The sequence below is a fragment of the Colossoma macropomum genome, unplaced genomic scaffold (assembly GCF_904425465.1).
Source record: "Colossoma macropomum unplaced genomic scaffold, Colossoma_macropomum, whole genome shotgun sequence".
In the NCBI taxonomy this organism is placed as follows: Eukaryota; Metazoa; Chordata; class Actinopteri; order Characiformes; family Serrasalmidae; genus Colossoma; species Colossoma macropomum.
This window is the reverse complement of record NW_023494795.1, coordinates 42,757,472-42,784,670: the sequence shown is the minus strand read 5'-3', so window position 1 is coordinate 42,784,670 and position 27,199 is coordinate 42,757,472. Positions and strand designations below refer to the sequence as shown.

The following is a 27,199-nucleotide window of genomic DNA, read 5'->3' as shown; positions in this document are numbered from 1 at the left end:
CGCCTTACGCAAGCTGTTTCGCAAAACGACAGAACATTATCTAACCTCTGGTAATACATAGAATAAATTAACATTAAACTCACCTACAAACAATCTTACTCAACAATGTTAAAATGAACATACCAATTTAACAAATAAACAATAACACTGCCACACAGCTGGCATTGAGTGAGAGGCACATCAAAGCAGTTAGATTTTAGAATATAGGGTAGAACTTAAAAAATGACTTACCAAGTACAAAAGCAGAATGTCATCATACACATACCGGTTGCATACCCCCACTACAAATGGTAAATATAGTGTTCACATCTACATGAGTGAATTTCAGAGCTTTCCACTCTCTTAACCCCAGGCTTCAAAAATGCACACTACCTCAAGAAGCCACTAAAGTAAAACAGGATCTCAGTACTGGAATGCTAGCAGAGGTGGAAAGTAACAAGTACTTCATTACTGTACTTAAGTAAATGTTTTTGGTGTCTGTACATTATGTGCTGTATTTGTCACTTAATATTTTTTTTTATTTTTACTCACTACATTTTAAATGAAAAATCTTTTTACTCACTACATTGTCAAAACAGCCTTGTTTCTTTGGTTTCAACAATCTATCTATTCTATTTCTATAAATTGGCTACTTCCACGGCTTACAGGCCTCAGCAGTAAGCATGCGGGACAACGAAGAAAAATAAACAGACGAGACAACGCAATCCGTACAACATGACAGCGTCGAGCCAGTGCTTAGTGCAAATGATGAAAACCCGCACCCATGGCCTTACTCAGCGACAGAGTAGGAAATTACAAGAGTTGAGAAAATTCCCGGTGGACTTGTAGAGTTTTGGGCCAGATACTGTGAATAAATAAACTCACAGCACAAGAACGCTCAAACTGTAAATATTACATCCAAGTGTATATCTGTAGTGATTTAGGGGTTAAACCAGCAGCCCCGTCTCAGTGATGAATATATAGGGTGATGACTGCACAGCTGGTTGTAATGACACTGCAGGGCATTAGCACATTTTGTGTGTGTGTGTGTGTGTGTGTGTGTGTGTGTGTGTGTGTGTGCGTGTGTGTGTGTGTGTGTCACACTTCAACTTTTACTTGAGTATTTTTTTAATAGATTACTAGTACTTTTACTTAAATAAGGGATTTGTGCATTTCTGCCACTTCTGAATGTTTGGGACTGCCACCTCTGAATGTCTGGGAATAATTTTTTTTTCTGAATACAAAATAGAATTACTGGCTAAGTATAACAAATAAAAGTGTGTTACCAGACCACCATTATAAATTGTTAGGTTTACTCACAAATAACTCTTACATCTAGTCTGCAGTAATGCGCCAAATTATGTTGCTTGTCAACCAAAGCTGTTATTGAATTACCTTGTTAGATGAACTGTGCATTGTGACTTTTGTGTTTATCGTGGATATTATTTATATTTTCTCACAATTTTATAAAAACAACATTTTAGTCTATAAAAGCATTGATTTAATGAATGTAAAAGGGGCTCTAGCAACAGACTTTGGAACTGAATATTAATTGTGTTAATTTACTGTCACAATATGACCTTGAGGCTACAGCACAGAATGTCTTTTTTTTCTTTAACGTGATGAAGAAAGGCCTTATGTTGAGTTTAGCCCCCAATTTCTAATTGTTCCATGTTCCCCTCAAACATAAAAGCTGGCTGAGATGTGGAGGGTTCGACATTAATGACATAAATGACATTAACGTTTGCCATTTAAAGGCCAAAAAAAAAAAAAACACCTTTACTGATGATGTAAATGTAAAGAACATCTATTAAAATTTCTGAATATGTCAAACAAAACACTGAATGAAATACACAAAACTTGGTCAGGACATAAACCATAACAGCTCTGTCACAAAACTGCTCAGGGGAACTACACCAGAGTTCGTTATTACAATACTAGAACTTATCAAAATAAATGCACCTCATCAGAATTAATTACAGTATTACACCAGTAAGGATTTTTTAAATGTTTAATTTCTTTTTCATTGCCAAAAGTGTTAAGACAACTGTGTGGCAATTAAGCTTAAAGCAAATTATAATAACTTCATTCGGGATGAATTAGGCTGAAATATTTTTCCTAACAGAATGGCTCTGAAAGATTTTCTAAACCAGCTATAAAACAGTGCGTACACAACAGGATTGCAGGTAGAATTTGAATAGCCCAGCCAAGCAAATATATCAAACAGAACTGGTGGAACCATGTTTCCTATGAATGGATCAACAAAATAACAGATACAAAACGGAGCCCAAAACAGAAGAAATACACCTATGATAACTGCCAAAGTTTTGGTTGCCTTTATCTCAGTCTTGCCCACTGCTGTACCTCTCTGAGAAGACTTCATTTGGCCATGTTGAATAAATCTTGCTTGTCTTAGAGCAATATGGAATACTTTCAGGTATAAACCGATCATGATCACAGCAGGGATGTAGAAACAGAGCATTGTGAACAGAGCACTCGCTGTTTTACTCAGAAACAAGATACAGCCCCCCTCACAAGTGACCCTGTTGTAGTAAAATTCTTCATCTCCCAGAATACCGAGCTCTAGAAATATCATCCCAAGTCCAACAAAAGCAGATACAGTCCAACATACAACAATCATAAATACAGTAGTATTAGGAGTCATTTTACTGTGGTACAGAAGGGGGTGACAGACTGCATAATATCGATCTACAGAAATTACACACAGATTTAAAATAGAGACGGAGCACAATGTGAAATCAAGACTGGTGTGAATTTTACAGAAAAAAGTCCCCAAATACCAGCAGCTCTCCACAGAGCGTAGCATGCTGGGAGGCATCACCACCCCTCCTACAAGCAGGTCAGCTACAGCCAGAGAGAGAATGAGGTAGTTAGTTGGTGTGTGCAGCTGCTTGAAGTGAATGATGGTTATGATCACCAACAAATTCCCCAAAAATGTAAAAAGCGATATAAGGCTGAATAAAATGTAGAGTAATGAATGAACTTCCACTGGATAAACCACCTGACATGAATCGTTGAGAGACACATAGCAGAGTGGAGCGTTTTCCAGCATCACAGTTTGATTCAGATTCCCATATTTCCTTGTCATTAAAGAACAGTTGATTTAAAATGCCTATTTTTGAATTTCAAATATTTTTTAAAAAATTAATTAAGTAAATTAAGTAAAATTACTAAACTGATCCTTATACATATATTATATTGATCTGAAATTGTGACAAAAGCTATTTAAAGCAATACAACTATGTAACAATTATACAGCAATAAACATTAAATAGAATAATATACAATAAACATAATATACAATGAAACATAGTTTTACATCACATTTGCTCATAAAACAAGCTCTGTGCCAGGTCTTACCTCTGGGCAAGACAAAAAGGTAGATAAGAGATGTGTCATTTATAGTCTTCCACAGCATCAAATCCTCTAAGTCATGTGCTTAGAGGTTTCCCTTGACAGCTTTCCTATGATGTGCTTACTGTAGTGCACTAAACTGGAAAAATCTACTTGCATGGGGGTAGGGCTGGGCAATAAAACGATAACGATAAGTATCGCAATATAACTTTTCCTCGATAGAGCGATAAGACAGGTTCGATAAATTTTGATATAATACACCATTCTCACACTTACACGTTTTAGCGAAAGCCCTGGTGGCGTTTTCTGCTGCAAGGAAAGCGCCACTACTCTGCTGTTGCCAGGAGAGGGCGCACTTCCGAATTTTTCGACTTGATTAGAGAGGGAGGGGGCCACGAGTAAAAAAAGGGTCGCCAGATATACTTTAGCAACGGCTGAAACGTGGAGTTATACAGTCCCTGTTTGAGTGGAGCGACTGGTGATCTGTTCTCCTGTGACCGAGTGTGAGTGACGAGGTCAGTGGTGTAACTGTACTGACCTACAGCGAACTCACCTCTTTCCATGCATCCTAACAACTTTAGCGGTGTTAAATCACGTCTACAGCGCCGTGTTACAGCGCCAAACCGTCATATTTTAGTATTAGTGCACTCTCGAGCAACGAAAATGAAAGAAAGAAGTGGGTTTATGTTTGAAAGTAAACTGAGGAAGCTGTGAGGCATTGGAGAGCAGGAGAGCGCTATCTTTCCAGGCCAGCTGTTTTTAGCTGCTGGCTAACTTGAAGCAGCGCTCCGGCACAACACGGTGAATTGATGATACTGTAGATCAAACAAGACACAAAATCACCGCTTTCAGTTTAAACATACCTAAAAGGAGGACTCTGGGACTGGTGTGAGAGATTCACACTGCAGATAATGCTTTTACACAGCGAACGTCAGATATACTGCGGTTCACCCCTTAAACTACTACGATAGCATAGAGAAATGCAGTTGTCGCTAGCTGCTGTCTGAATACTGTGATCTGCTCTGACATGGATGTGGTAGGAGTGACAGCAGTGACCTACTGAACCGAGTTGACGTTGTTGAGAAACTAAAGAGTTTAGCACTGTTGTTGGCCACTTGTTTAGCATTTGTACCGGGGTAGCCGAGCGCTCGTCACCAGACAGCTAAAAATAATATGTTTTCTTTCTTAAATCATGACTATTACAAAAATTGCAGCTGTGCTTTTCAAGCTGATAAAAACAGCTTAGAAACTTTCTCCCACTCTTCCATGACAGATCAGTGAAATGTTCCACTGCTTGCCGAGTGTTTTTCATGATCAGACCATAAGTGATAGTTTAAAACCACAATTAACCACCCAGGAGCAAAATCAGCCTTCAAACGTGAAAGAAATCATGATCTGACATTTATCGCGATATGTATCGATTTTGAACGATATGAATTTTGTTTATCGTGATAACGTTTTTGGCCATATCTCCCAGCTCTACATGGGGGATACGGGGTGGGGGGCTGCTGCTCAAGCCAATGACTTGCAGGACATCCTGAAAAAGCATCCTACTTTATTTTTAGGAGCCTTGGTCGGCTCTACAGAATAAACAACATCAGTGGTTGGTGTTCCTTAAACCAGGTTGATAAAGAGTAAAACTGAAACAGCTGAAAAACAATGCACACCTAGGGAAAGCCTCACTCCCTCCAGCCAGTGCCTCCATTCCTCCAGAGCCAACTTGATCACTAGCAACTCATGATCCCCGACATCGTAGTTGCATTCAGCAGGAGTGAGGCGGTGGGAATAGAACGCACAGGGATGTAATTTCTGGTCATCCTCCGTACACTGAGACAGTACCGCCCCTATACCTACATCAGAGGTGTCGACCTCCACTACTAGGGGTAAAGTGGGGTCTGGTAGGCGCAAGACAGCCGTATCCAGGTCGACTAAGGGCAGGTTGAGGGTCTTAGCCATGTTGACATCAATGAAGTTCCTGGCTGCCCCAGAGTCTACAAACACCTGGAGCCTCTTCTCAAAATTCCCTCCCCAAGACCCCGTGCCTGTCAGCAAGACCCCAGGTGCACTGGAGGACTGAACTGGGTCCATCACAGGCCCCCCTCCCTGCAACGGACCCCGGCTTTTCCTTCAAGCTTGGGGCAGCCTGAACAGAGGTGACCAGCCCGCCCACAGTATAAGCACCTCCCACATATGGGCGTCATGCTCCTGACGAGAGAGGCAGGTGCGCCCCAGCTGCATAGGCTGGTCAGTTGACTCGAGAGGCACAGGGGTGATCGGAGATGGCGTTCTGACCCGTGAGCCTCCAGGCTCCCATTCCCTACTGTGCTCCCGCAGTCAGCTGTCAAACTTAAGAGCATGTTCTAAGAGCTTTTCCAGCGAGTCTGGTGCATCGCAGGTCACCGTCTCATGCTTAATCCTGCAGTTGAGGCCCTGGTGAAAGGCAGCCATTAATTAGAATGGCAACGTCCGCCACAGAACGTTTACCCTGTTTTATCTGGAAGAGACAAGAACCAAACACTCCCCTGCAGACTGGGTGATTGAAGGCACAGCACATTGCAGCCATGAATTGCGCTGAAGAGGAGCATGTGGTTGCATCTTTCTCCCACACAGGGGTAGCCCATGCCAAGGCTTGGCCTGTGAGTAGGGAGAAGATGTATGCTACTTTAGAATGTTCTGTGGTGAACCTAGAGGGCTGCGGCTCAAATGCCAGTGTGCATTGCAGGAGGAACCCCCTACAATGCCCAGGGTCTCAGTTATATCTTTCCGGAGAGGGCACATTAGGCTCGAGCCCGGTGAGGTTAGAACGTTATTTGGGGGAACGTTTAAGAAGAGCTCACAGAAGGCCTGATAAACAGGAGGGAAGAGAATAAAGGCCAAACGAAAGAAACCCCAGGACAGCGCCTTCGACAAAAGAGGGTTTCAACAAACTACAGCAGCTAACAGAAAAGGTGGTAGAAAGGGTTTTCGTTTTGTTTGTTTTTTTTTTTATACTTACGCTGGATAAACTACAGAGAGAGAAGGACTCGAAATACGAGAGCAATACTGTATTTACCAGCTGGGCCAAGAGACATACGCACGTGGCGGCATGAACTCAAGACTGTGCACAAGACGGCATGTGAGCACCCCTTAAATAGGGTGCCCGCAGCTGTTGCCGCTCAGCCCTAATTAGCATTTCGTGGTGCCTTGTCTCCCTGTAGCAGCTGGAGGTGGCCTAGCACAAGGCTGAGACATTACAAGGAGAAAAAGATGAGAAAGGCTAAAAGTTAGAGGTTTTTCTTTTTGCACTGCAAACGTATGCCATTTTTTTTTTACTTTTAGTTGGAAAACAACAAGTAGTTGATCTGGATTGAGAATGCTGAGAACATAATCGGTCATTTAAACTGTTACTTATCACAACCCTAAATGAGCATCCAATCATCAGCAATAATAAGTTATCCAGTTCAAAATACACATCATTTTGATAGCTTGTTGTAGTCAGTGTTATTAGTTAGTGCTAATTTAACAGTACATTAGCTAGTTTGCTAATGTTATGCAAAGTTACGACGTCTAACCTAGGAATTGCTTACTTCTGCCACTGAGTTGATTGCTGCCATTGATACACTGACAATTCTGTAAAACCAATTAGACGGGAGAAAATAACAAGGTTTCTGAATGTTATTGTATGTATATAATTGTATGATGGCGCTGTCATGCTAACTAGCTTAGGCTGAGACTGTAGAAAAATGCTATGGAATTGGAAAAAGCTAATGTAGCTGGCTCTCAGCTTTTACATTTAACCTTCACAAACAAAGCAGTGTTAAAACAGGCTTTTATTTTTAAACCGTTACAAATATGTATAGGTATGGGGGAGTGTCTGGACAGATAGCAACCCCTAATTAAATCTTGCTTAAGGCCCCCAAAAGCATAGAGCCGGCCCTGTTAGGAGCACACAATTATAGCACACAGAATATTATTATTTTTTTTAACATGATGGAAAAATATCTTATGTTGAGTTTAGCCCCTGATTTCTAACTGTTCCATGTTCCCCTCAAACATAGGAGCCGGCTGATGTGTGTAGGGTTTTACAATAATGAAATAAATGACATTAATGCTTGACATTTAAAGGCCAAAAAAAACATGATGAAATCAAGAAAACTAACAATGATGACTGATCTTAAGACAAATACATAACTAGATGTTACAAAATCAGCAGTGTGAAAATGAAATTGCTAGGATTTAGATATCTGGCTATTTTTAGTGACAAACAGGTTAATCAACAAAAGACACCCATCGAAGTGATGAAAAAAGGTGTGGGGACTGAGATGGTCTGCAAATTGGATTGACATTGCTCGGACCTGCATGATGGCCTTTGTAACTGGCTCACTGGCCTTCACTGATGATGTAAATGCATATAAAGATCTATTAAAATCTCCATATATGTCAGATAAAAGACTGGATTTAAAAATTCACAAAACTGCTCAGGGGAACTACACCAGAGTTCATTATTACAATGCTAGAACTTATCAACATATATGCATCTCATCAGAATTACAGCGTTACAACAATAAGGATTTTTTCAAACTGAAAGTTTAATTTCTGTTGCACCACCTCTCTGAGTAACAGATGAAAATCAAAAGTGAGTGGCAATTAAGGTTAAAGCAAGTTATAATAACTTCATTCGGGATGAATTAGGCTGAAATATTTTTCCTAACAGAATGGCTCTGAAAGATTTTCTAAACCAGCTATAAAACAGTGCGTACACAACAGGATTGAATGTAGAATTTGAATAGCCCAGCCAAGCAAATATATCAAACAGAACTGGTGGAACCATGTTTCCTATGAATGGATCAACAAAATTACAGACACAAAACGGAGCCCAAAACAGAAGAAATACACCTATGATAACTGCCAAAGTTTTGGTTGCCTTTATCTCAGTCTTGCCCACTGCTGTACCTCTCTGAGAAGACTTCATTTGGCCATGTTGAATAAATCTTGCTTGTCTTAGAGCAATATGGAATACTTTCAGGTATAAACCGATCATGATCACAGCAGGGATGTAGAAACAGAGCATTGTGAACACAGCACTCGCTGTTTTACTCAGAAACAAGATACAGCCCCCCTCACAAGTAACCCTGTTGTAGTAAAATTCTTCATCTCCCAGAATACCGAGCTCTAGAAATATCATCCCAAGTCCAACAAAAGCAGATACAGTCCAACATACAACAATCATAAATGCAGTAGTATTAGGAGTCATTTTACTGTGGTACAGAAGGGGGTGACAGACCGCATAATATCGATCTACAGAAATTACACACAGATTTAAAATAGAGACGGAGCACAATGCGACATCAAGACTGGTGTGAATTTTACAGAAAAAAGTCCCCAAATACCAGCAACTCTCCACAGAGCGTAGCATGCTGGGAGGCATCACCACCCCTCCTACAAGCAGGTCAGCTACAGCCAGAGAGAGAATGAGGTAGTTAGTTGGTGTGTGCAGCTGCTTGAAGTGAATGATGGTTATGATCACCAACAAATTCCCCCAAAATGTGAAAAGCGATATAAGGCTGAATAAAATGTAGAGTAATGACTGAACTTCCACTGGATAAACCACCTGACATGAATCGTTGAGAGACACAAATCAGAGTGGTGAGTTTTCCAGCATCACAGTTTGATTCAGACTCAATTTGTAGCCCATATTTTCATTGTCATTAAAGAACATTTGATTTAAAATGCCTATTTTTGAATTTCAAATATTTTTTTAAGAGGCAAAATTACTAAAACTATCCTCATACATACATTATATCGGTCTGAAATTGTGACAAAAGCTATCTAAAGCAATACAACTACATAGCAATTACACAGTAACAAGCATTGAATATAATAAGACAACAAAATATATTATATTGTACAAACATATAGCTTTAAATCACATTTGCTCATAAAACAAGCTCTGTGCCAGGTCTTACCTCTGGGCAAGACAAAAAGGTAGATAAAGGATGTGTCATTTATAGTCTTGCACAGCGTCACATCACTAAGTCATGTGCTTAGAGGTTTCCCTTGACAGCTTTCCTATGATGTAGTTACTGTTGTGCACTAAACTGGAGAAATCTACTTGCACGGGGGTTGCGGGGTGGGGGGCTGCTGCTCAAGCCAATGACTTGCACGACATCCTGAAAAAGCATCCCACAATTCCGCGGTTAAAGAACACGTCATGAATTTGACTTTTGACACAGCATCTCATCAACAGCTCATCTTAGGTTTCTTAATCTAGCTGCAGCATGTGATGATTACTTTAGAGCAGACTGTCGCGCAAGACATATGGTATGATACAGGTATCATTCATGCCCTACAGAGGTGAACCACCCCTCAAATCTCCCTTAAAGTTAATTAATTTTTAGTGAACTGAGTGCCAAGTTACAAAAATTTATAGTTGCACAACCACACGCTGCAACAGCGCACGGGGCCAGAGTCGACAAGATTGAGTCAGTTCCGGCAAACACACCTCGCACCACTTTCAAATTTAAACCTAGCTCGACTCACAAGCCACTTTTTCATGCAACCTAATAATCCAATAATAATCCGACTAATAGCTCAATCGGAATAGAAAACATCCATGTATAAACCTCAATTAGAATAGACTAGTCCGATTGAGGCCATTCGGAATACAATTTCTATCCGATTGAACGAGGTGGGTAATCCTGTAAATAATCTGTTAAATAGCAGAGCAATAACCGTGTAAAAGCCTGTATCTGATTGCATTCCCAATCGGAAATTTTAAGTACGTTCTGCATGTGTGTCACGTCACAGTGAAAGTTTATAACGTTCAACATGGCGGGAGCAGAAACTGGTCTGCAGAGGAGACGAAGGTTATGTTCTGAGAGTTAAAAGACGGCGGTGGGACGGACGTCCAGCTTATGTGTCTCAGAACACGACGTCTTCCACTCGCCGCTTCCCTAATACATACGACGTACGTTGTTCTGCCATAGTTTTAAAGCAATAAAAAACACAAGCGTGCCAGCTGAAAACTGTGACTGGACTCACGTGATGATGGTTGTCATGGTAACGTCTACACTTAGTGGTTCTCTACACATGCGCGTCATTTTGGAATGGATTACGTGTAGTGAACATGGAAACGGAGATTTTCCATCAAACTGTTGAGTAGAGTGAGCAAGTAAACACCTCAGTCTGAAACTGTAATCGGAATATATTCAATCGGATTGCCAAAAATCTTTGCATGTAAACATAGCCACGGTAAAGTAACTAGTCACAAAGTTCTTAGTGTGAGAGAGAGCAGCGGTGTGTTTTTCCTCTTTCGTTTGGCTTGTTAATTCCTCTTCACCACCGTTCAGATGTCAGTGATTCATATTAACAACATGTGGGTAAAGCTAGTCCACATATAGACTTTTCAGTGCTCCAAATGTGATGCAGTGACAAAACGCATGTGGGGAGGGTCCACAAAATTCAATGACTTCTCCAGCACTTATTATTTTCTATGACTTTTCTGGGCCTGGAAAACCAAATTTCTATATTCCATGACTGTTCCAGGATCCTCCTTGTTTCTACGCTCATTGTCCATTTTATCAGCTCCACTTACTATATAGGTGCACTTTGTAGCTCTACAGTTACACATTGTAGTCCATCTGTTTCTCTGCATACTTTGTTAGCCCCCTTTTACCCTGTTCTTCCGTGGTCAGGACCCCCATGGACCCTCACAGAGCAGGTACTATTTGGGTGGTGCATCATTCTCAGCACTGCAGTAACACTGATGTGGTGGTGGTGTGTTAGTGTGTGTTGTGCTGGTATGAGTGGATCAGACACAGCAGTGCTGCTGGAGTTTTTAAACACTGTGTCCACTCACTGTCCACTCTATTAGACACTCCTACCACAGCAACACTGCTGTGTCTGATCCACTCGTACCAGCACAACACACACTAACACACCACCACCACATCAGTGTTACTGCAGTGCTGAGAATGATCCATCACCCAAATAGTACCTGCTCTGTGAGGGTCCATGGGGGTCCTGACCACTGAAGAACAGGGGGCTAACAAAGTATGCAGAGAAACAAGGAGGTGGTCATAATGTTATGCCTGATCGGTGTAGTTGGCTGGTTATGTAAAAAAATTTAAGACTCCTAACCTAGAAATGTGTTGTTTTGCCACTGAATTGAAAGCTGCAACTGATACTCTGACAACAGTTCCATAAAACCAACTAGAAGGTAAAAAAATAAAATAAAAGGTTTCTGAATCTTATTACATGCACATAATTACATGGTGTTGCTGTCATGCTAACTAGCTTAGCCTGACTGTAGAAAAATGCTATCGGATTGGAAAAAGCTAATGTATCTGGCTCTCGGCTTCAAGAGGCTTTTATATTTAAACAAAACATGTAGGTCTGGGGGGGGTTCCCGGACACATTGGAGACTCCAAAAAATATAGCTATACTAAAAGTTATATACTACAGATCAGCCCTTACAACATTTAGCACAGAGACAGATCAGTCCACTTTTTATTTAATTTAATAATTTAATTTTTTCATTTAATTTAATAATAATAACGATAACAATAGTAATAATAATATAATAATGTGTATTTTGCAGTTCATGTTTTACATGCAGTTTTATATTTTGTAACTGACCTGACTGAACCAATGACCTTTCTATGAATTATGAAATTAGGTGCAGATGATGATGATGATGATTGTTAGTATTATCATTATCATTATTATTACAATTATTGGTGTTCCAAGCACTAAGGATAACGACAAAGAGGGTAACTGCTCCCTCACTCACGGGAGCTGGTTAGATAGATGTCTTACCTCAATTTGGCTTATTATCTCTGGTTGAAATGGTAAAACTTATCTCTGCCATCCATTTTGTGCTGAATAAAGACAAAATCGCTGTTTCGTTTACAGTTTTGTTAAAAACCGAGGTATGAGTTACACTAATGCTGCCATAATGAGTGGCAAGGCTAGCTGTCAGGATTGGTTGACACCACAGGGATTCCCAACAGCTGTTTGATGTATTTGCATAATGCGTGCTGTGCATTAAAGTTAGAGAACACTGCTAAACAAATACAGAAAAGCGAAATAAAATCCTACATTCTTTCAAACCAATGAGGCTGAGGGATACAATGCCGTGCTACAGAACACCTCACAACACGACAAACTGCTTTGGGAGACTGTATATAAAAACAGTTTTTAAAAATATTCATAAGTTGGAATACTGAACTTATCTAAGCTACACGTTTGTCTACTACACCAAATATCCCAGAACAATAATGAAAGTAATAAAAATATTTAAATCTATGCAGTATCGCTGACTCACCCAAATCTGTGACGAATTTAGAAAACTTCTCCTCTGCACTTCCAGACTTTCCTTCCCTGTGTGACACTGTTCCTGAAAACACAGTGAAATCCTTTTTATTTTTCTACGGTCATCTGCATATGCTGTTACTGTTTTTCTGCTGACTAGTGCTTTTGGCCTTCAGACAATAAAATGTAGATTAGTTTGTCTAGTTTGTTAGTCTGTGGGAAAGTCACAGAAAAAGCTTTAAGTCAAGCCATGTTTCAGTTTTTTTCAATGTCATACTACTTTCAACCAAGGCATTTGGCAATTAATGTTTCATGAGTAACACAATCTATTTCAGCCTATTGATCAGAAATATAAAAAGAGATTTTACAAACCACGGACCTCCCAGAATTAGTCCTTCTTAGCCATACAAAGAGTACTTCAAAAAAGACTTTCATGTTTTTTTATAACGACAATATACTTCTGTAACACAAATCTTGGGACTTGTTATTTATGCTGTGTTCACATGTTTACATTGAAAAAAATGTCACTGCGCACCTCACAACAGTACGCGACCGACGGTGGCATGCAGCTACGCAGACATTGCCATGGTGACTATGGTGCTGAGGAAAATGGATGATCATCAGAGCAGAGCTTTAACAGTGTATATTGTTTCTCTAAGTGGAGAAAGGCAGGAGAACACTCTGAGATCTTCTTATTTTTAGTTGTAGAATACTGAGTTCATCTGGAATCCAACAACAAGACTTTGGCTACCCAAAAAAATCAACATCTCGCTACTCCACCACTGCAGTGGATGACAAAAGTTGGGAAAATTGAACTCTTAAAGGAACGTTCCGTCTCCAGAACACTGCCGCTGGCGGTGGCCGAATTTTCTGCTGCAGCTCCATTGAGAACAATACAATATGCGTTTTGCTGTTGGCCATCTACAGCAAACATGTGAACGCTGCATTAGGCTATACATTCAAAATAACTAACATACAACATTCACAACGTGACTATATATCACTAAAATAAAAAATTAAATGGAACTGACATTATTCTAAGACATACCTAGTGCACTATGTAGGGAGCAGGGAGCATCTGAGGTTCAGCCTTTATTTTTCTGTGTATTTAATGTTTCACACTAGAAATAACTTGATAGGTCTATGTACATGATATTAAATGAGTTGATTTCTGATAAGCAAATAAGTGTATCAAAGGCCCAATCCCATTTCACTCCTTGCACCTACACTCTTAAAAAAGATGGTTCTTCAAGGGTTCTTCGGTAAAAAAAAAATATATATATATTTTTTTTTTTATAAAACCATGAACACTCAAAAAACCCTTTGCATGATTAAAGGGTTCCTTACATCACAAAAGGGCTCTTCAGATTTATGGAGAATGTACTACTGATGATTCTATATAAAAGGGTTCTATGTAGCACCAAAAAGGGTTCTTCTATTGTTTCAATGTCAATCTTGTTACAATAGGAGAACCCCTCTATGGCACTTTCTCCCTCAATCTGAAGAACCTTTTCATGACGCAAAGAACCAACTGTGCAGACAAAGGGTTTTTTGAGTGTTCATGGGTCTATAAAGAACCATTTTCTTTACTAAAGAACGCTTAAAGAACCACATTTTTTAAGAAAGTAGTGTTGTTTTTTTTAGCTTTTCTCTTGTAAATTGCACCTATAACGTCCTGCCAGCCAACTGAATTCCTACTATGCTATCATGCAAGACATGGCACAGCTGGGATTTGAACCTTATTGCAGCTCTAAGCCCAAGATGTTCCCTGCTGTAGAGTTCTCAGCTACATTCTTAAAAAAGATGGTCCTTCAAGGGTTTCCAGTAAAGACAATGTCCCATATTTATCAAGCATTTCAAAGTACTGATCTAAGGTTTCATCAGCCCATGTAACTACATTCAATGTTCTGTAAAAAAATCTAAGCTGACCCCAGAGCAGCATTCTTACTCTGCGAAGTTTAATAAATATAAGCCAATGGTTCTATATAAAACCATGAACACTCAAAAAAACATTTACATGACTGAATGCTTCTTTGAACGGTGAAATGTTTTTTCTAGACAGATTATTTGTTGCGAAAAGCGTTTGGCCTACCCCTCCGTTTTGTATGTTCATGTCTAGAAGTAGGGTGTCCCGATTTTTGTTGAGATAGAGGGGTAGGCCGAAGTGTTAGGACTACATGGCCCTCCAAAGGCTTTTCAGAGGCACATTTCAAAAAGAATCAAAGAAAAATCGGCAAGATGGCTGCGCAATCGACCAAAGAAACCCACAAATATAAGTATTTTCTCAGCTAAAAATTACGACAACCATTGTATTATCTTAGTTTAATGTCATTTCAGTGTATTATAGTCCTTTTCTTTATAACAAGCTTAAAAAAATCACTAGTAGTATGGTATCTCGGTATCTAGCACGCTAAATTTCCTGTTCCACCTCAAATGGTGCAGCAGTTCTGAAGCCTGAGGCACCAAAATGCTCCATCTAAGGTGGAACAGGGAAATTTGAGCAAAAAGCTGACGAATAGCTGACTTCAGCTTCATATCACTTAAGAATTAGGTCGCTGGACTTTACCCTCTGGCAGGGTCGCCTACAGAGCAGCGCTAGTAGCCTGTTAATAAAGTAATGCTCTTTTTATTTGAAGGTCCGCTTCGTAGGTGAATATTTCAACCACAACACTCAAAAACAAGGGGCTAAAAATAAGAAATGGGATTGGGCCAAAGTCTGTTACCTCTTATATATTATATGTCATATGTGACTAATTTGCTTTCATAACATGTAGCATTTAAAAGCTAGCGAGTTAGCTACAAATCCAACCAACTCATATTCATAATTTAAAACACACTCTATACAGTAAAACGCTCTGAAATGCAACAAAATGACATTTATATACAAAGTAAGACTAAAGCGGTACTGAATTTAATTTATTTAACACCAGTTTTACCTGAAAAGACGAAGAGAAAGTAGTCCGGCCACCAACGATTTTCTGACTAACGGTAACGGTTCATCTCAGGCGACCGTTGCGATTTGAAAATCCACAACTCCGGCTCCTCATTGGTCAAGCGGTGCTGCGCAGATTCGCTGATCTTCAACTCATTTTCATTACCAGTGTTTCGCTCGCATGTTTTAAAGATCGTGATATCTGCCTACCCGCGTAATCCTAACCCCTGGGTGAGGGAAAATTTAAAACGCGAGCGCCAGAAAATGGACAGTCAGCTACAGTAGCTACATAAACGTATATATATATATGTGCACTGATATTTTACCAAAGTTGTGATTCAATTAATTAAACTGAAATGCTATTTTGCCCCAAACTTTTAGTCCCATTTCAGTAGCCAGAGCAACCGTCATCACACTGGTTAAACCTAAACACATTCAAGTCGTATTTCGACCTATTATCGTCGTATTCTCAACCAAAATGTCAAAGAATTTGTAGATTGTCGACCATTTGGCTGGACTCGGTTGACATCGCAAACAAAATCCAAGTAACCTAGCTAACGTTACCTGTGTGGCTGCTAACTTCAGTGGCCAGACGTTAGCTACAAGTTTAGTAGCGCAATCTGAACCTTACATAGCAAAATAAATGTATATTCACTTACAGGCGATACTAAAGTCCAACGAACTTGCAATGAACACGCACTGTGAGTGCCTGGCTAAAAATAGCTGGCTAGCTAACTAACTTAGCTAAGATAGCGTGAGCATAGAAACGTGGCTGGCAATTATTAAAGCAGTTAAAACAGAATATAGACCAGTACTTACAAAGTTTTGCCTTACCCAGCACAAAAGCAGTACTTCCAGTGTTTCCAGACCCATATTGGTGGCATTCTGCCACAAAAAGGGTAAATATAATCTTCGGCAGCTTCCAGAACCTTCTACTCTCTCTCTCAGTGCGCTCCATAACGTTAAGTGCCTCCAGGGGGCGCTCCAATATAAGTCGATCCGTGTTGCAGCGCGAGAAAGGAAATACACACTTTTTATGTGGGGGCTAAATGTTTATGGATATAAAGTAGAATTGCTGGATAGGTAAAACAAATGAGTGTATGACTAAACCACCATAACACTTGATCATATCAGGGCCGTAACTAGGATACGTTTTAGTGCAGAAAAGTGACCAATATCACGTAGTAAATAACTATGGATATGTGTATGGATCTGTGCAGCACACCAATTCTCCTTTAGTTTTTTTGGGGTTTTTTTTCCCATCATTGCTATGTCTGTTTTCCTGTAATTTGTTTATTGCCCATCCTTTGATTCTTCTATAAACTGCTATTGCTGTCCTATAACTTCTCTCCATAGGAGTCAATGGTGTTACCAACCCTCATTGGTGTTACACATAAGAAAGGTAACACCAGAGACATTTTTAATGAAAGATGCCTTTTACAAAATGGCTGCTACAGAGCATCAAACCACATGTTGTCAATCATGGAATATCCACTAAAATATGGAATTTAATCCATTTGTGTTCTATTGTTTCACAATTACCTAAGAATAAAGTCGGTCACACCAGTGACTTCAGCTAAAAGCTTCATATGAAATCATGAGCTAAATGAGAAAATCTCTGATAACTGAAAGACACAGTGGACTCACCATGTGCTTTTCTTCACAGATCCTCAGAAAACAGGTAAAAGGAAGTCAAGTGATGTCATCAGTGTGACTTTTATTTCAAAATAAGAGATTTTTTGTTACGCAGTAACACCAGTGACACGACTCCTGGAGACCACAATACAAAAATGGACGTTTCTGTAGAATGACCCAAAAACCAGACCAGCAATAGACCAGCATAAACCAGCTTAGATCAGAGAGAATTCATGCTGGTCCATGTTGTTTTTTCCAGTAGGGAAGTGAGGTGGGCTGCATTGCAATGCAGGACTGTTGGTGGGGCATGTAAAGATCCCGTGTTGACTGGCCTGTGTTGTAAACAAAGTAAAACAAAAGCAAAGGAAAAAAGAGTGAAAAGACAAAAAACGAATACTATTTGTGATAGAAAGTGAGTGAAAATGTGTCAAAACAGATATTTCCCAAATAATGACACTAATAAAGTTCTTTGTTCCTCTCTCTTAACATCAATCTCTTCTACATGTCTCCTCTCACATCTCCTGCTAACACAGAAACATTTTATCTGTAGTTTTTATAAAATAATTTGTAATTTATAAAAGCTACAATATTTTGTATAAATAATACAATATTTTGTATATCAAATGAGTGATTTTTTTATGTACACTTATGTACATAAGCTTGTGTATGTAAACTTAATTGAGCTTAAAAAATGAGTAAGATGGCTGCCTTAAATGTTTTATATTTTTTTACTTTAAATTCTAACAGAATGTAACATATTTTAACTTACTATTGGATGAATTAGACATATTAAAACTGCCGGTTTACTTCCTTTTTTTTTTTACTGTATAGTAGATTCACCTTTTATATTTTACAGAAATTTCAGGCACCACAAGCATTTAATCTCTTGCACTTTGATTGCATTCGCTCTTTGTCTTTATCTCTTTCTTTCTTTCTCTCTTTCTTTCTTTCTCTACTGTGCCCACGCTCTCTCTCTTTATCTCTCTTGCGCATGCTCTCTGTCTTTCTCTATCTCTTTCTTTCTCTCTCTCTCTAAACATGAAAAAGCACCCACACACTCAAGTGTGTGCAAAAATCTTTTTTTCATTTGCAAGCTTTTGGTCAGAGACCTTGTTCAAGGCATGAATGGATACAACAGCGCTAAAAGGTTAAGCACAGCGCTTGATTGGACTTAATGCAGGACATATGTGTCAATCAGTTGAGCTTTTGGCTCAGCATTATGGGAAATGCAGTCCTTAATTTGATGCACAAGTTAAAGACATACTGTCCACAGAGACATTTAAGAAACAATAAGCAATTGAGATTAATGCTACATGAACATCAGTCATCATCCATCATAAAACATAAAGCTTGTAGAAACTATTGTTTTTTATTCATACAAAAGGCCCAGTGGTTGTAGTGTACCCAGTGTGGCTGTACTGATACAGTGTAGTAGCTGTATCTAACTTTTGTTGTATTCACTGTTGTTTCCATTTGCTATCTATGCATGCCTTTAAAAAAGTCTCTGACTGAAACTCTGCAAATTAAAAGGATTTTTGCACAGATTTGCATGTGTGGAAGCTTTTTCACATTTAGTTTTTATTTTTTAGCTCCAGCACCTCAGCCAAGTCTGACACAGGATGAGCTTGGTTGTTTCTCTCTCTCTTTTTTGAGGAGTGGGTAAAGGTTTGAGGCTGGTCAAAAAATATTTGGGGCTACAGCACAGGAAACCCAGGCCAGGCGATGCCCCTGTGACTGGTTCTTTATTGATAATGTAAATGTTTATAACAGTTACATAACTGGCCAGGGTGACTAGTCCAGTCTTAATTCAATACTAGATTTCATTAACATATATGCATCTCATCAGGGTTAATTGCAGCGTAGGAACAGTGAAGACAATCTGAGAAACGGATGTAAGTCTATGGAGTTCTGTTTAATTATTGCACAGAAATATGCTCAGAACAGCTTTGTTCGGGATGAATTAGGCTGAAATATTTTTCCCAACAGAATGGCTCTGAAAGATTTTCTAAACCAGCTGTAAAACAGTGCGTACACAACGGGATTGCAGGTAGAATTTGAATAGCCCAGCCAAGCAAATATATCAAACAGAACTGGTGGAATTATGTTTCTTATGAATGGATCAACAAGATTACAGATAAAACATGGGGCCCAAAATAAAAGAAACACACCTATGACGATGGCTAATGTTTTGGTTGCCTTTATCTCAGTCTTGCCCACTGCTGTACCTCTCTGAGAAGACTTCATTTGGCCATGTTGAATTAATCTTGCTTGTCTTAGAGCAATATGGAATATTTTCAGGTATAAACCGATCATGATCACAGCAGGGATGTAGAAACAGAGCATTGTGAACACAGCACTCGCTGTTTTACTGAAAAACACAGTACAGCCTCCTTCACAGATGACATTACTGTAGTAATATTCTTCTTCTCCCAGAATACCGAGCTCTAGAAATATAATCCCGAATCCTACAAAAGCAGATACAGTCCAACATACAACAATCATAAATGCAGTAGTATTAGGAGTCATTTTACTGTGGTACAGAAGGGGGTGACAGACTGCATAATATCGATCTACAGAAATTACACACAGATTTAAAATAGAGACAGAGCACAATGTGACATCAAGGCTGCTGTGTATTTTACAGAATAAAGTCCCCAAATACCAGCAGCTCTGCACAGAGCGCATCATGCTGGGAGGCATCACCACCCCTCCCACAAGCAGGTCAGCAACAGCCAGAGAGAGAATCAGGTAGTTAGTTGGTGTGTGCAGCTGCTTGAAGTGAATGATGGTTATGATCACCAACAAATTCCCCAAAACTGTTAGAAATGACATGACAATGAACAAAATATAAAGAGCAATTTGAGTTTCCTTTGGATAAACAAACTTCAGGCATGAACCATTGAGTGACTCGTAGCAGAGTGGAGGGCTTTCCAGCATCACAGTTTGACTGAGAGTCTTTTGGAAGTCCATATTGTATCTAATGATACAACAGATGCTGGATTAGTTAAAAGATATTATTAACCAGAATCCGCAACATAGAAATACACTGACATCACAGTGAGATGAAATGGTAACAAAAGCATTATGAACATATCATATATCCATTTGAGTGTAAAAGGAGCACTCTGACAGATCTGACCTCTGTCTGCACAGACAGCAAAGACACACAGTGGTCCAGATTTATAAAACACTGCCTTTTCAACCATGTGTTCATTGTATTCCCATGATAACGCTCTTGGCAAATATTACTTAGTCTGAATGAATTATAAAAATAATCTCTTTTACGTCTTATTAAGAAATTGGGGAGATACAAGTTTGGTAAGGTTTTTTTTACACACACACACACACACACACACACACACACACACACACACACACACACACATAAACACACTTATCTTACATAACTTGTGAGGACGTTTATTGGTTTCTATTCATTTCTGTTAAGACTACACCTAAACCTAACCTTAACCTCAATATCCAAAAGCCAATCTTTCTGCACTTTTATTTTTTTTTCCCAAAAAAATGAACTTGTTGTGAAACCAGCACATGCTAAAGTAAGGACCAGCAAAGTCCTCACCTGTGCAAACCTGTCGTGTTGTCCTATTATTGTGAGGACATATGGTCCTCACAGGGAAAGCAGGACAAACACACACACACGTCTTGTGTTTGGCCATGATTTACAAGATGCTGACAGTGAAATAGAAGACGATGCATCTGAAACAGAGTTCAGTGGTAAAATCAGTTCAGAGTGTGAGGAATTATGCACTGATGAGGAAACAAAATGCAGCAAAATGCTGAAAGGGTGGCATTCATTTTAAAAAATGCCCAAACCACATTGTCCTCATTCCCCTCCGAAACTCAGGGTAGAACGGCACCTCGTAATACACTCAGATTGACCCCAGGGCCCTCAGGAGTAGCAGTGACAGGTGTCAAAGTTTTCTTCAGGAAAAATGAATAAAACTTTGGTTTCATTTGTAACCTGAGGGAAAATTTTGACCCATAACTTAAAATTGTGTAATTATTCATAAAAGTGATGTCATATTTGTGGCATATTCTAGAAAGAGACAGTCAAATAGAATGTATGCAATTTAACCCCTTAAATAGTCTGGGCCTGCAGGCAGGGCCCAAAGTTCTGATGGAGAATGTGCTGTATATGGTTCTGTCAGGCCCAAAAGCCTGTCTTCTGTGCTCAAGGCCCGTGGACAGAGATGGATTCTCCTAGCGTGTTCTAATACTGTTACCTTAAGAGCTAACCGCAATATAACTTCCTCTAAACAAAATAAGAAAAATGTCAAAGTGTAAAAAGCAAAGTAAAATAAAAAGACTTCAGTCGCTGAGTTCTTGTGGAAGGAAGGAAAAGCCCTTCTGCTTTATTGAGCTTGGATGGCAAGATGGTTCCCGAACAACCACAATGCAAAGAACATGTCAAAAACACCCAACTTTTACATCCTATTTGGGGCGATGAAGTAATCACCCCTCCTTTTCTATGGTGGGAACCATCACATTTTCACTTGGGAACCCTTCTTTCCAATCATACATGATACATGCTTTTTTAAAAATATCTTATCTTAGCTGTACCAGAACGTTCCAGTTCCCAAGGACATTAGCTTTGACTGGTTGCATTGTAAGTTCACCTGTTCCAGGGCTGGTTCTTATCTCAAGGACAGCTCTTCTTGCTCACACAGCAGATTCTCACAAGCTTCAGGAGGCCCCTTTTACTAGCAGGGGGCATCCTGAGTCCAAGTTCTCACGGAGGCTAAGGCCTATTTTACAGTGTGAAGATTACTATTCTTTGGTTAATAAACACTACTTGTTAGCATTATCAGAAGATAAAGATTATTTATCCAAACATCCGTCAGTTCTATATTGAACATGTTTGAAAACATATAGCACAAAAAAGGGTTTCACATACATGTATTTCAGTTTGATTAATTTAGATTTCATTGGAATGAAATTCTCTTTGGGTCAAAACAAATTTGTTGAAATATACTTTAATTATTTTTTGTCCATCTTAAGTAAAGCAGGTACTTTAAGACAACTAAGTTCATTTTTTAATGTTGACATATTTTCAGTTTGTCCAACAGCTATGTTGGTTAGTTTTTTTGAGTGTGGGTGGCTCCTATTCATAGAATGTTTTTTTATGGTTATGTCCTCTCCAGGCATTTTTAATGGCAGTCTCAGGGTTAAGGTTCCTAATAAAATAGAAAAATGTCAGCATTTTGGAAAATTTTAATTTTTTTTTGTTTGTTTTTTCTAATTCTAGTTGAAAGAATCACCAGAGTTTAAGTGACAGAAAGCACACATTTGGGTGAAAGTCTGGGCCAAAACGACTTTTTGAGATTAGCTGACTGCTGGATCAGCCTGCTTGAAATTACTTGGCTCATAAACTCTTAACTAAGTTAATTAACCATTGGGCCACCATTCATAAAAGTCTGTTCGAAGGTCAGCAATAAAAAAGTCAAAAATTTGCAATATTAACTATGCAAAAAAATCTACAGTGTCATTTTTAATCAGATATCAGTTACATTCTTTATGAAACAAAGCATCTAAAAATAATTACTCACACTGTAAAAATCTTCTCTATTAAATTACAGTGAATTGCATTAGTTTCATTAATTTACCAAGCCATACTGACAGTAAATAACAGTAACGTAGCAGATGTAAACTATGACTCTACACTTACCTGCATCACGAGATTAGCTGCATTCTGCTGTACACTTATTGTAATAAGCTGTAATTCATTTTAAATAACATTTGTAAAAGTAATGTAACACAGTAGACAGCAAGTTACTGTAAATTAACTTAAAAAAGACAAGTAAATATGTTACATTTTGTCTAAACAAACTAAAATCGAAAGTGTCAATCATTATATTTGTTGTATATTTCACGCTGCATTTGTGCAGAATATAGAATTTCTTTGCAAATCCACATTTTACAGACAGTTTTATTTTGCTCATAGTTCATGACCAAAATCTCACAACTGGCAACATAATTGTTTGTCAGCGAAACAACAAAAAGAACTTAGAAGTTATTAAAACACCAAAACCTAAATTGTGCAGATGAAAACACTTTAAACGCTTTCATTAAAATGATTATGCCTTTTTAACTCTCAGTTGCTGCCCAGGTGCAGCTCAACATCAACCTCAGAGTAATTTGCAGTGTTATTTTTACAGAACCTATCTGTTGATTTCACAATAAGATGATAAATACGGGATTTCACTGTGAAAATGAGTGCTGAATATTGTGAAATCCCAGCAAATATTCTCACTGTGGATCAAAATACCTCATGCTTCTACAATAAGCCACATTTTTATTTCATTATTTTCATTATTTGCTTTCTAGAGTGTGTGCATTCATTTTCTGAAGATGGGTTAATTTCAGTGTGAAAACAGATTGGTTCTTGAAGAGCCTGGCTGAAATATTTTACCAGACAAAACCATCCTGAGAGCCTTCCTGAACCACCTGTAGAAGAAAGCGTACACAATAGGGTTACAGGTTGAATTCAGGTATCCGATCCAAACAAGCATATCGAACAACACTGGAGGAATTGAATAACCGGTAAAAGGATCGACGACGTTGCAGATGAAAAACGGCGTCCAGAGAGACAGGAAGACCCCCATAATCACTGCCAGAGTTTTGGTGGCCTTCCTTTCCTCTTTGCTCAACACTGATTGCGAGTTGTTTTTGCTTTTTGAGTCCTGAATGGATTTCGCTTGTTTTCGTGCAACACGGAATATTTTCAGGTATATGCTGAGCATCACAATGCCTGGCAAGTAGAAGGAGAGTAAAGAGGAGGCGGTGCTCGAGGCTGCGCTTTGGAACAGCACACAACCTCCTTCACAGACAATATTTTCATAATAAAAGTCTTCAATGCCCAGAATGTTGAGTTTAAGAAATATAATTCCAAAGCCGACTGCAGCCGAGACAGTCCAGCAGATGGAAATCATGACCGCAGTGGCGAAGGGGGTAATTTTACTCTGATACAGCAGAGGATGACAAACAGCATAGTATCTGTCAATAGATATGAAGCATAAATTTAATATGGATGCGGTGCACAATGTGACGTCAACACTGCTGTGTATTTTGCAGAATAAGCTCCCCAAATACCAGCAAGTCTCCACAGAGCGTATCATGCTAGGAGGCATCACAAAGCTGCCCAGCAGAAGGTCAGTCACAGCTAGAGACAGAATGAGGTAGTTAGTCGGCATGTGCAGCTGTTTGAAATGAACGATGGATAGGATGACTAAAAGGTTGCCAAATACTGTCAAAATCACCACTGAAGTAAAGAACAAGTAGAGCGGCACCCTCAAAAGCAGCGGGTAGGCAAATTTCGGACAAGACCCGTTTAAAAATTCATAGCAAAGAGGAGTGATGTCCACTATCTGAGCCTGGCTTGAGTTCATTCTGAGGTCCAACTGTTGAAGAGATGCTTTCTTTCTGAAATGTGACCTGTAAATATGTATAAAACACGATGAAACACAATACACAGTGATTCCACATTTCTCATCTGCCATTTCTGACTCTGAGCTTATTGAAACCAAAATTGTGTGGAAAGTGCAGATTCTAAACTTTCAATCTATACCACATTAGTGCTTCTTAGTAAAAGATGATAAATTTTACTATGATTCAAATTTGGTGAAAAGTTTTGAAGAAACAGAACCCATTCTTTATGGTTTTGCCCTGTTTTTGTCATTTTTTGGCATCAAAAAACAAAGAAAAAAGTCAAAAATGCAGACTTGAATTTGTCGATGAAAATGTATATTGAATGTTAATATAAATTCCTAACATACTTCAGTACATACTAAATTGTATAATGGCAGCATTTAATTACATTTAAAAAGTACTGAAAACTGGTAAACAAGAATGTAAATCTTTAAAAATGAAGGAAAGGTAGATAAAATGACATAATCAAGTGACTGAAAACTTCCTTCTGAAACTGTTCAGTCTTGTTGAACAGTGCAGCAGTACACAGTCATTAGATCAATAGGCCTGCAGTTATCTCAGTTTGAATCTTACCTCAAGCCGTCGCTCACGTAGACTGTCCAGTACAATCTGCCTTCTTTATAACCTGAGCACAAACTTACATCTCCAGCCCCGAGGCCATTAATGCCCAGACCAAGCCATTATTCCCAGCCTAATTAACCCAAAATGACCACCTATGCCCTTCTTTCCCCATGGAGTTCACCAGACACACAGGCACTGAACAGGACCAGGTCAAAGCACAGAATTACTGGCCTAAATAGTTCCCTCAGTAATCAGGCTCCACAATATATTGTTTTTAATCATTATTCCAATATTGTTTTTTACAGTCAAAGAAGGCTGCAATATGTAAATGAGCCTCTAACCAATCACAGATTCATGTGTTGTGGGTGCATTAATAAAATTATTAATGTTATATGGCAAAATGTTTTTTTTTTTTTTGGTGAAAATGATGCAGGAGTTGGCAGATCACGTCTTGGACTTCCATGGAAATTTTCAAGGAGAGCTCCTATTTAGTTCAAGTAACTATGCAAAATTTCAAAACTGTGCTCCAAGTAATTTTTTAGTCAAATTTGTCAAATTTTAACTAAAATTTCAGTTTCAATCAATTATTTTCATGTCACTGTATTCCCACAATATTACCCCAATTTTAAATGACTGTAGAGAGTACTTTTTTTGTTAGAGCATCAAATCTGTCATGTTTGAAATTTGAAATTGTTCAGTCAGTTTTCAAAATTATCTTTATTTTTACTTTATTTTAGTTACTTTAAAAATGTAACTTTTATATAATTTTACATACATTTCTATTTTGCATCCAATATATGAAGCTGGGATTTCAAATTCAATTCAAAAATCAACTAAAAATTCCCCAAAAAATCATTATTTATTTATTTTTTACTCTAGATGTTCTCAAAAGTGATTAATGCTATTTAGTTCAAATTATGTTATGTTTCATTTACATATAAACAATTGCAAATGTGCTGTGACTCCTTTCTAACTCTGCTAACTCCTTCAGCATTAGCATTTTGACTCTGAATGTGGCTTTTGTATAAGCTCCAGTAAGGGACTGGAAATCATACTAAGGTCATACAAATCATACTAATACACAGTGCTGTGCAGAAATCTTGGAGAAATGTATATTTAAAGCTGTTTATCTTGAGTGGCTCTGAAAATGCTTGTATTAGAATAAATACAACAAAACCTTAACACAATAAATAGTGGTTGCTATGTGTAATATGTCCCATGTTTCTTACAGAGTCAGGACCTTTACTGTCATAAAGAATGTATGAAATCAAACAAACACTCTCTCAATCACACACAACTCTGCCATGTTCGTCTTCTAACGCATTTTATCCCAACCCGTCCTTTGTCCCCAATTGCAGTGCTGGTAGGTTACTGAACAAACGTATGTCAGGGTCAACAGGCTCTTATCAACTGTGTGCGCCCACTGTTAGTTCACTAGACGGGCAGTGTGACCTTCAGACTGAATACCTGGTGAACCCAACTCAGCCACTCTACAGTAGATTTATATATTTCAAATATGTACCTATTTTTAGGTGGCTATTGCCATTGTATGTGGCCGAAAGCCCAGCTAGACAGAATAAGTTAGGCCTAGTTCTACACAGAGTGTAGAACTGAATGCAAATCAATCCAAGAACAGGCACACCAGCTGGTTTCTGGGTAGTCTCAGGTCAAATAAATATGCAAATTAAAGCATTATACACATACAAAATATGGAAAAACAGGTTTGCTTTTTCTCATTTAAGTGTCTCCAGTTAACAAGTGAACTCTGGACATATGGACTACCAGGTTACAAAACCTCTAGATTAACTTTGGGGTTGGCGTTAAAATGCTTTGCTTAGCAGCACAACTAGAGGATGTTCAGTACAATGACCAACACACCAGTCAGGAATGGCTGACATTGACAACAGAAATTGTCGTGCTGTAAATGACAACACAAAGGGCCTAAACTGGATCAAAACAACTCAGAACGTCACGCTCCAG

The 27,199-nt window shown here is 38.8% G+C and overlaps 3 protein-coding genes and 1 pseudogene across 3 annotated transcripts; all 4 read right to left on the bottom strand.

The window, feature by feature from the left end:
* Positions 1–2,053: 2,053 nt before the first annotated feature.
* Positions 2,054–3,052, bottom strand: LOC118816292 (trace amine-associated receptor 1-like). Its single transcript, XM_036582816.1, has 2 exons — positions 2,761–3,052; positions 2,054–2,688 (listed from the first exon to the last, which is right to left on the bottom strand). Exons 1-2 carry the CDS (start codon positions 3,050–3,052, stop codon positions 2,054–2,056), a joined length of 927 nt encoding a protein of 308 aa, XP_036438709.1.
* A 4,660-nt stretch (positions 3,053–7,712) lies between these two features.
* On the bottom strand, positions 7,713–9,028 carry LOC118816224 (annotated as a pseudogene).
* Positions 9,029–19,123: 10,095 nt separating this feature from the next.
* Positions 19,124–20,182, bottom strand: LOC118816223 (trace amine-associated receptor 1-like). The gene has a single exon (XM_036582746.1). It carries the CDS (start codon positions 20,180–20,182, stop codon positions 19,148–19,150), a length of 1,035 nt encoding a protein of 344 aa, XP_036438639.1. The 3' UTR covers positions 19,124–19,147.
* Positions 20,183–23,241: 3,059 nt separating this feature from the next.
* On the bottom strand, positions 23,242–24,687 carry LOC118816222 (trace amine-associated receptor 1-like). Its single transcript, XM_036582745.1, has one exon. The coding sequence runs from the start codon at positions 24,616–24,618 to the stop codon at positions 23,593–23,595; it is 1,026 nt and encodes a 341-aa protein (XP_036438638.1). The 5' UTR covers positions 24,619–24,687; the 3' UTR covers positions 23,242–23,592.
* Between the last annotated feature and the right edge of the window lie 2,512 nt (positions 24,688–27,199).